This window comes from Haliotis cracherodii, unplaced genomic scaffold (assembly GCF_022045235.1).
Source record: "Haliotis cracherodii isolate W230 unplaced genomic scaffold, xgHalCrac1.p SCAF_17, whole genome shotgun sequence".
NCBI classification, from domain to species: Eukaryota; Metazoa; Mollusca; class Gastropoda; order Lepetellida; family Haliotidae; genus Haliotis; species Haliotis cracherodii.
In genome coordinates this window covers 9,142,349-9,153,588 of record NW_027266272.1, presented here as the reverse complement: position 1 = coordinate 9,153,588, position 11,240 = coordinate 9,142,349, and the positions used below count along the sequence as shown (strand labels likewise).

The following is an 11,240-nucleotide window of genomic DNA, read 5'->3' as shown; positions in this document are numbered from 1 at the left end:
CGTTAGAGTATATTTAACCAAGGGGCTGCCCACATCGAGAAGTTAAAAATGCGACAATATTCCAAACATTTTGAACAACACACTCTCCCTCCACCAGGCCAGACACCGATGACAAATATCGCGGTCTGCGAGTACTACAGCTAACAACCAATCAAAACACTCGTTACATTTAGCTCGCGGTGACCTATTTCCGAGGTGTATAAAACTTGACGTCAATGGCTAGGCTTTCATTTTCGTCAGACCTGCCGACTCACTGAAGATCTTTATGTCTGTGTGAGAACAGGTTATCTGCACCGGTTTAAATATCCTCTCCAAGGATTTCTCTTTAAATCTGCAATATGGTGAGTATGATTTTAGTCGATATAATATTTTGAGCATTGTCTCCAACAGATCTGCTCTGTGTCTATGCTTGTAACATCATCAGTATAATTTATTGCAGAAGAATCGTACCATGCTCACATATAGACATCTGTTGATGTTTAGGACAAAGTCGTTGATGATAAAGAAACGGGTGGCAATGTGATAAAGCAAGGATAAATATCTTTTCAATTTTATTTTTGGAAATACACGTATTTGAAAATATTTGACATTTATTTCAATAATATATGTAAAAGGATCCATGTCCCGTTTGACCCGCGCCTGGCCCTGTCACATATTCGATGTTCCCTTTGAGTGGAAGTGCCTGTTTTGGTTTAGGCGTTAACACGTACTCTCGTTTAATACATTCACAATGTGTCTCTAATTTTATAGAAATTCAAAGGTATCGACAGGTATTTTATACGTTATGATGCTGCAAGATAATGTATGTGCATATAATACCACCATACACTTATGACGGTATTATTCCTGTCTTACATATATTATTAATAAAACAAACATTCCAACCTTCATTTTAAACGCGGTAATGTTTATGAAACAATTTATGACGTCATTGTTTAGACAATTTGCAATAGCTTCAACAGACGGACAGTTCTGAACTATGACATGACGATGATGATGCGTATAGCCGTATATAGATGGTTTGAGGATCACTGAAAGTCCTTTCCAAATGTTAGAGGTGGCACGGGTGGCCCAGTCGTCTAAGGCGCCGCGATTCGCTTTGCAGAAATGCGTCCCTTGGGCACGCCATAAACCTATGATTGTGGGTTCGAATCTCGGTTCGCCCCGATTATGTTTCTAGGTTTGTCAGCACCATTACCGTGCTCGTGGGACCTGCATCACTTCGGGCTTTCCTCCCACATTAAGCTAACACCCCGCGATATAACTGGAATACTGTTAAAAGCGGCGTTAAACCCAACTCACTCACTCACTCACTCCCAATGTTAGACCGTTGATGTCGTGTGTGGTTGAATGAATATGCGCGGAACTCGGCAATTCCAAGAACCAATTAGGGTACAGGTTGCCCAAATCGTCTAATGCGCTGCAATTCGATACCTGCTAGGTTGCTACCTTAAGCTGTCTAGCAATTTGAGATCGTGGTTTCGAAGCCCGGTTCGTCCTGGTCGTGTTTTAAGGTGGGTCAGCACCATGTCCGTGCTCGTGGGCTTGACCAAAGTGGTGCACGTCTTAGACATGATTCACGGGCTTTCATACCGCGACTAACTTGATATAACTGAAATACTGTTCAAACAAAGATAAACCATAAACAATCACTAGAACCCATGAATGCATTGTGAGCGGTCTAAGTTCACAGCAAAGATCTGTCAATAAACGGTTCTTCAATTTGAGCAACTTACCACAAAGTATGTACCAGGGATGTTTCTTCCGTACCGCCATATTGGACCCGTGAAGATCCGGGGTAGAATAAGTCTTCATAAACCCATGCTTGCCGTAAAAGGCGACTAACGGGATCGAGTGGTCAGGCTCGCTGACTCTGTTGATGCATGTCATCGATCCCAATTGCATGGATCGATGCTCATGATGTAAATCACTGGATTGCCTGGTCCAGACTCGATTATAGCTTGAATATTGCCGAGTGCGGCGTAAAACAACAAACAAACAAACAAACCGCCATATTGTTTTACAACTCGCTCCCTCCAGACAAAGTGACACAGCCCCTTGCTTTTCTCGTTAATGAATAATAGATAAAAAGTTGTCTTTAATTATGTGCGTTTCAAGGGGTTGAATCGTTGAATTAGAAATAATTGCAGGAATACCTGTCAAACAATCGCAATAGGACACATGTAGAAGCAATCTGGTATGTGGATGGTTCTGTTTACTGGAAGAATGAATTGGCTACCAAGATGGTTACTTTATATTGGTTTGTGGAACATGTTGCGAGTTGTCCCCCAAGCGGAAGGGCGACATCAGACTTTTTGTTGGTTGGTTTGTTGTTTAACGCCGCACTAAGCAATATTCCAGCTATATGACGGCGGTCTGTAAATAATCGAGTCTGGACCAGACAATCCAGAGATTGACAACATGAGCATCGATCCACGCAATTGGGACCGATGACATGCATCAACCAAGTCACCGAGTCTGACCACCCGATCCCGTTAGTCGCCTTTTACCACAAGCATAGTCACGGACTATAAGTAAAAATGTCTGAACCGTCAGGTGAAGGACGATTAAACTTTACACCTAACTAATTTCCTGGCTTACACAACTGAACCACGGCCAGCAGAACGCATGGTGTTTGATGGTGGCTAAGATGAAATATACAAGAATTGTATACAGTAAACTACGGCTAAAACGAACACGCTTATAACGAACTGACGGATATAAGGAGCCTACTTTTTTGGTCCCGATTATTTGCTGTAGTTATGCTGTATATATGCTTATAACGAACTACGGTTATAACGAACTAAAATTAGTAGTCCCTTTGAGTTCGTTATAACCGTACTTTACTGTATTTGATAGTGATGTATTTGATATGCGTATCATAGTTATGTAGTGGACCTTAAATCCTTCATCGACTGTTTTTGAACTAGTAACGTTTTGATAAAGTTTGTATTTTTGTGTTCAAATCCAATTTTCAAGTATATACTTTCTTTTGCCCAGCAGTTTTTATTCGTATTCTTTATTAAACTAACGTTACAGCATCCTTCATTACCATGTCTCACAAGAGACCTGTTGTATTCATAAATCAATTATACAACCCCATCGGACTATTGGCATAACACGTGGTTTCAAGAACACCACAAAACCAGATGCACTCACACACTGCATTGCTTATTTCTCAATTAATGGTTACCATGGCAACCCGCAGTCGTAAGTGGTGGAACCAGACTCTCTTGAGCTAAAGGTTACAACACCGTGAACACGTCCGCCACACCAGGAGACGGAATTTCAAATAAAAGAATATCATTAGCCCTAAAATAAACAAATTCAGTTTATGAAGATGTCCTCAACATGCATTGTTCCGTCCATCAGTGAATTACGACGCCGGTAAACGAACTGCGCACTTCCGCACCACCTTCGCTCGGGAGGCTGCTGGAACTAGCGGCGGATCGATACCGGGAGAAGCGGTCGCTCTGTGCTCCTGGTAGAAGACTGAACAGCGTCCGCGTAATTAGTCCCCGTCCTATGAACCCAGAGTGAGTGAGTGAGTGGGTTGGATTTAACAACGCTTTAAACAGTATTCCAGTTACATCACGGCGTGTCAGCTTGGAGGAAAGCCCAAAGTGATTCATGATCAGGTCTTAGACGTTTACTACTTTGGTGAAACCTACGAGCATGGTATGGTGCTGACCAACCAAGAAACGTAATCGGGGCAAACTGGGATTCGAACCCACACTCATAGGTTTCTGGCTACCCAAGCACAGCTGACCGCTGGGCCCCCTGTGCAGTTTTTAGACGTTTACCGCGTTTGTGAAACCCACGTGCACGATTCACGATCAGACAAACGTGTCGTCCTTGCCACTTGAAATAAAATCACGAAATATCGCGATGAATAATTGAGGAAGATAGCTGTATATGATCAAAATACTTATATAATGAAAACAAGCCATTCCGCCGATAAGGAATAATACAGTATTGGCAAACATATCGAAACTTTGTCGGGGCGACCGGACTTCGAGCCCACATCATAGGTGTCTGGGTGCCCAAGGGACGCAACTCTGCACGGCGCATTGTTGCGCCTTTGACGACCGGGCCACCCCCGGGAGACCATGAACACAGTAAGGTTTGGTTATTAAAACCTACCAAGAAATATTGATTTAGAAAGTTAAAACAAACTTGCAGAATGTGTTTGCACGTACGAGATGAGATGTGTATATTTGATTATATGACTGCTTCCCTGGAGACAAAGTTAAGGGTAAGAAATTCAATCAGCAGCTGGTGTGACATGTAATAACTGAATTACTATAATTCTAAACTGTTCCACATGTCTCAGCCAGTCACAGTTAATAATTAAACGATGACCTCCAAAGTTAGTTATGCAAATTGTGTGAGTGGCGGGTTCTACCGGTAGAGTGGGACATGCATACCCTTTTCGCGAACACCTGGTGATCCATTCACATATGACCCATTCATATAACTCCCACAACTATTTTGGATTGTACGCCCAGTTGGATCTGTTTCGTCGGATAATCGAAACAAACTAGTTTATATTTACGAAAAGACAAGCCATAGCCATTTCATCGTGGCCCATGGAGATTCGTTTGTTGTTTAACACCCCAGTCAGCAATATCCCAGCTATATGACGCGGTCTGTAAATAAATTGTCTGAACCAGACAACCCAGTGATTGACATTATGAGCATCAATCTTCGCAACTGGGATACGATGACATGGATCAACCAAGTCTGAGCCTGACAACTAGATCCCGTTAAAGAATTGTTTTCTGAAGACCAATCATAACCCTAATCTTCAGAGGGCTGTCCAAAAATGAAAATCCATAGGTGTTTCCATATTTTACGCAGATATGCAGCTTGTCTAAAGCTCTGCATTCCAAATTCGGTCGCTCTCTAAAATGTAGTGTCTTTAACTGTGGCAAGCAAATTTGTTTTTAAAATTCAAATATTTTTGTCGTTTTAGCGTGAATGTATCAGCGTCCACATTGGCCAAGCTGGCGTCCAGATCGGCAATGCATGCTGGGAGTTATACTGTTTGGAGCACGGCATCCAGCCTGATGGTCAGATGCCCTCAGACAAGACCATCGGGGGTGTGGACGACTCCTTCAACACCTTCTTCAGCGAGACGGGGTCGGGGAAACACGTCCCTCGGGCCGTCTTCGTTGATCTGGAGCCCACGGTTGTAGGTTAGTTTGTACTGAGTTAAATACCGTGACAGAGAATGTGAGTCTCAGATACGTCATTCCTTTGACATACACACGCACACATACGCCCCCCCCCCCCCCCCACACACACACACACGCACACACGCCTACACACACACACAGGCCTACACACACACACACTTCAGGGTAGAGAAGACTTGAAAAACACGGACACACTCAACATACATAGACACACACAACACATACAGAGACACTTACATTCATAGACACACAACACACACATGGACACACATTGACTCACAACACACACAGAACCACATACACACATACACACAAACAGACACGCTCAACACATACAGTGACACTTATACTCATAGACACACATCACACACATACACATAGAGAACCATATACACACACAGACACGCTCTACACATACAGAGACACTTACACTCATAGACACACAACCCACACATACACACAGAGAACCATATACACACACAGACACGCTCTACACATACAGTGACACTTACACTCATAGACACACAACACACACATACACACAGAGAACCATATACACACACATACACGCTCAACACATACAGTGACACAGTCATAGACACACAGGGGCGGTCGGGTAGCCTAGTGGTTAAAGCGTTCGCTCGTCAAGTCGAAGACCCGGGTTCGATTCCCGACATGGGTACAATGTGTGAAGCCCATTTCTGGTGTCCCCCGCCGTGATATTGCTGGAATATTGCTAAAAGCGGCGTAAAACCATACTCACTCGCACACTCACTCACTCACTCACTCATAGACACTCAACACACACTTAGACACACAACAAACAAATACACACACACATACACACACACATAGACACGCTCAACACACACACACACACACCACGCACAGACATACTCACCACGCACGCACGCACACGCGCGCGCACACACACACACACACACACACACACACACACACACACACACACACACACACACACCACGCACAGACATACTCACCACGCACGCACACACACACGCACACACACACACACACACATGCATGCACACACACACAGAGAGTGGTCGCACAGTATCAGTAAAACTATTATTGGAGAGCGCACAAGGAACCAGTAACGCATGGATGACACACTGATATGATGATTTCAGCTCTCCAGATAACATATTTACACACATATGCTCTATTTTCTATCTGAATTATTAACAGCTGCAATCCCTCTGTCAGGTTTAAGCTCGTTTAGCTTATGTGCTGAGCACACTACGAAACGATGCCAGCAGACTAGACCGGTAGGGCTGGCGACGCCAGAATGGAGTTTCGCGTCTAGATCGATCACAATGACCAATAATCGTTTCGGTTTGAGAACTTCGGCGATCCTTGACGATATCAATTCCCACTTAAGAACACACATTGCTGAGATAAGAAGCTGAGTTCTCTCAACGTGAGATATTCCCCTGAGAACAGGGTGAGATGTGACACCCAATAAAGGAACAAATGTCGTGTTATTAGGTGTACACTCGTGAATAGTTAAACGACTCTCAACACATACGGAAATACTGACGACCGTAACCTTTATAATTTGATAACTGAATATTTACTTTGGAAAACGCAGCTAAGCCTGCTCCACAAGGTGGGGTGTGTTTTCCTGTGTGACTGTCGTGTTGAACGTGCCCCCCAGTTTGGTGCCAGGGTGTTAAAGATTCGGTCGTAGTAAATTCTTGCTGGAATGTTGGGGATATTCAATTCTCCTCTGAATCGATTAGTTTGTTTGTTTGTTTGTTTGTTTGTTGTTTAACGCCGCACTCACAATATTCCAGCTATATGGCGGCGGTCTCCAAATAATCGAATCTAGACCAGACAATCCAGTGATTGATATCATGAGCATCGATCTACCTAAATGGGATACGATGATAAACAACCGATTCAACGAGCCTGACCACCCGATCCCGTTTGCAAACATAGGTTACTGAAAACCAATTCGAACTTGGTTTTGAATCGGTAATAACTGACTCACTTCAGATGCGACTAACGGGACCGGTTGGTCAGACTCGGTGACTTGGTTGATGCATGTCATCGAGCCCAATTGCGTGGGTCGATGTTCATGATGTCGATTATTTACAGACCGCCGTCATATAGCTGGATTATTGCTGAGTGCGGCGTTAAACAACAAATAAACAAACAAATACAGTCTGTTTGCCGAATACCAAAATTAAATCAAAGCTGTGCAACTGCTGACCATTTCTCAGAATAAAATACACCTGGCTGCCCAGTTTTTACATTGTATGTTACCACATTGAGTGAGTGAGAGAGTATGGTTTTACGCCGCTTTTAGCAATATTCCAGCAATATCACGGCGGGGGACACCAGAAATGGCCTTCACACATTGTACCCATGTCGGGAATCGAACCCGGGTCTTCGACTTGACGAGCGAACGCTTTAACCACTAGGCTACCCGACCGCCCCTACCTCATTGAAAATCCGCTGGCGGGCACAAAATACATGTATGCTACTCAAACTAAGTTAAGGAACACCCGATTCTTTCACATCACAGTGGTTAATCTGTCTTTACCTTTTTGGAGAAGTAGCGATCACTATTTCACCGAGAATCAGTACTTGTAATACTAAATTTGTAACCTGTGTCAGGATCGGGGTGTTATATGGCAAACTAGATACGTCACAACCTTATCAAACATTTATTATTCACCCGCCCCTCCCTCTAGTGTGGATTAACAAGAGTGAATGAGTATGCTTTTACGCTGCTTTCAGCAATATCACGGCGGGGGACACCGGAAATGGGCTTCACACATTGTACCCATGTGGGGAATCGAACCCGATTTTTGGCGTGACGAGCGAACACTTTAACCCCCCACGTCGCGTCCAAGATTATTGCACTTATATAGCGACGTGCATGTAACGTGTGTGTGTTTGTGTGGCTGCTTGTACTAGTCCGTACTGATGCCGATTTATAGTGCTAGCTCACTGAGATACCATGCCGCAGTTTAACATGAATACCCCACTCAGACACAGTATACTGACTCCGAGCCGACCAGTCCTTGTTTTAGCCCCTTAATGCCGAGCGCCAGACAGGGTAACAACAAGTACCATCTTTTAACGTCTTTTGGTATGACGCGGCCGGGGATCGAACCCCGGACCTTCCGCTCTCCGGGCGGACGCTCTACCACTAGACCACGGAGGCGGTCTTGACAGCATGTGGAGCCGTATAACATTGTCATCAAGGGATAAATACAAAATTGGAAATAGTTGTTTGCGCTTTAGGATATTTTCTCATTTAAAGGTATCCATTTTATGACATTTTTTATCTAAATGTGAAGACATTTAATATTTAAAACTGACGAGAACATGTGTAATTTGTTGAATGGACTGTGTCAGATGTAACGAATATCGCTGGCCTGTGGCAGAGGTACAAGGTTGACCGCAAGGAACTCTGGGTAGGAGTATGAGCTTAATTGCGTAAAGTAATGCAGAAAATAATTATCTCCAGTGTCAAGTGTTTGTGTATTTCAGATGAGGTCCGTACCGGCACCTACCGACAACTGTTCCACCCCGAGCAGCTCATCACCGGCAAGGAGGACGCCGCCAACAACTACGCTCGTGGACACTACACCATCGGCAAAGAGATCGTCGACCTCGTCCTTGACCGCATCAGGAAGTTGGCTGACCAGTGCACCGGTCTCCAGGGCTTCCTCCTGTTCCATAGCTTCGGTGGCGGCACTGGCTCCGGCTTCACCTCTCTGTTGATGGAGAGGCTGTCCGTCGACTACGGCAAAAAGTCCAAGTTGGAGTTCTCAGTCTACCCCGCTCCTCAGATCTCCACCGCCGTTGTGGAGCCCTACAACTCCATCCTGACAACCCACACCACCCTGGAACACTCCGACTGCGCCTTCATGGTCGACAACGAGGCCATCTTCGACATCTGCAAGCGTAACCTCGACATTGAGCGCCCAAGCTATACTAACCTGAACCGTCTGATTGGCCAGATTGTCAGCTCCATCACTGCGTCTCTCCGTTTCGACGGTGCACTGAACGTGGATCTGACTGAGTTCCAGACCAACTTGGTGCCCTACCCACGTATCCACTTCCCTCTGGCTACCTACGCCCCGGTAATTTCTGCAGAAAAGGCCTACCACGAGCAACTGTCTGTGCCCGAAATCACTAATGCTTGTTTCGAGCCCGCCAACCAGATGGTCAAGTGTGACCCTCGTCACGGCAAGTACATGGCCTGCTGTCTTCTGTACCGCGGTGATGTAGTCCCCAAGGACGTCAACGCTGCCATCGCCACCATCAAGACCAAGAGAAGCATCCAGTTCGTCGACTGGTGTCCCACTGGGTTCAAGGTCGGCATCAACTACCAGCCACCCACTGTTGTCCCCGGCGGTGACTTGGCCAAGGTCCAGAGAGCTGTCTGCATGTTGAGCAACACCACGGCCATCGCCGAGGCCTGGGCTCGTCTTGACCACAAGTTCGACCTGATGTACGCCAAGCGTGCCTTCGTCCACTGGTACGTGGGTGAGGGAATGGAGGAGGGAGAGTTCTCCGAGGCCCGTGAAGACTTGGCTGCTCTGGAGAAGGACTACGAGGAGGTTGGAGTCGACTCAATAGAAGGCGAAGGAGAAGGAGGGGATGAATACTAAATGTTGGAAAAGGTTGTGACGTATCTATTCTTCCATATTACAATGCGGGGTGACCCACAGTATACGTTCGAGCAGGTTGACCAAGATGTGGGCCAATCCATCCTCGATTGTCCTGGGTATGATATCTCTATTCCGGTAGGGTATAAACCCTGGACCAATTCGCCACGTTAGTTTCACATTGAGGCCGGTTTGAATGACACGACTCCAACCAAATTACACTGTTTATCCGTAATTTATACAAGCAACGGTATAAACAGTTGATTATGATGTTAATCACTGGATTGTCTGCTCCAGACTCGGTGATATACAGACCGCCGTCATATAACAAACAAACAAAAACAATACGTTTTATTGCACCGATGGCTCGCTATAACGATACCATGACATCGAATGTAGATGTATTTTGATTGTTGTTCATTACAAACTCATTGGCGAGAGAACTTCTCTGCTAAGTGAGTGATAAGACGAACAAGGCTATGGTGGCGCATGATCCAGGAAATACGCTGGATAATCGACGGTGGAGCCTACCAGAACATGCTCGAAATTCGATTGCTTCATGCTTCATGCTTCATACAGATCATGGTACTGTTTTTATTCGGAAAACATTAAATCCGTGTTTCTTAAAGCTCTAAACACGTGTGCATTAGTCCCTGATTTCCGTCGGCCTCGGTAGCAACACGTGTCTCCCCGACATTCGTAAGTCACGAAGGGACTTCCCTATTGGTCAGAAGATAATTGTGTGTCTTGGGTTTCGTCGCTTATTTTATTGAAGTAGTGACAGAGTTCATTGGTATTCTCATCAACAGGTCAAAACTAAAACCAAAGCAGCAAAAGATATTTAAAACAAAAACGACTAAAAGGTGTGGTCACTAATCGAGTATTCAACCGAACCGGTTAATCGCTAGATAAGAGCCGGAGATAAGGTCGGGTCAATTGTCTTGACCCGGAAGTAGTATGCATTGTCAAGGTCACGTATACTGGGGTCAGCCCTGCACTTGCTTCTTGCAACCAAAGGATCAAAATAACTTAAGTTAAAGCACCATGTGTGTCAACGCTTTACACTGTTTGTTTTGTCAGATTATTTATCAAAGCAAATGTTCTAGTTTTAGTTTTTTTTATAGTGTTGCAATATGACGTATTTTACCTCCACATTTACGGTATTTGAATACAAGTCTTTTGATGGAATAAAGGAGTTGGTTGTTTTTTCAACACCCGATCCACAAACCGGAGCTTCGCACTGGACAGTGTAACCTCGTTCGATGGATTTTTCGAATACATTTCCAGTCATTCATGGTTCGAGACAAGCGAAGTACCTATATTGCACGTAAAATCCTGTACACCCTGCTAGCGACGCATGTAACACACGTTACATATTCTCGTTAAAATCAGA

The 11,240-nt window shown here is 44.8% G+C and overlaps 1 protein-coding gene across 1 annotated transcript; it reads left to right on the top strand.

Moving 5' to 3' along the window:
* The first annotated feature begins 241 nt into the window (after positions 1-241).
* On the top strand, positions 242-11,027 carry LOC139464882 (tubulin alpha-1A chain-like). Its single transcript, XM_071246450.1, has 3 exons — positions 242-341; positions 4,976-5,198; positions 8,724-11,027. Exons 1-3 carry the CDS (start codon positions 339-341, stop codon positions 9,848-9,850), a joined length of 1,353 nt encoding a protein of 450 aa, XP_071102551.1. The 5' UTR covers positions 242-338; the 3' UTR covers positions 9,851-11,027.
* The last annotated feature ends 213 nt before the right edge of the window (positions 11,028-11,240 follow it).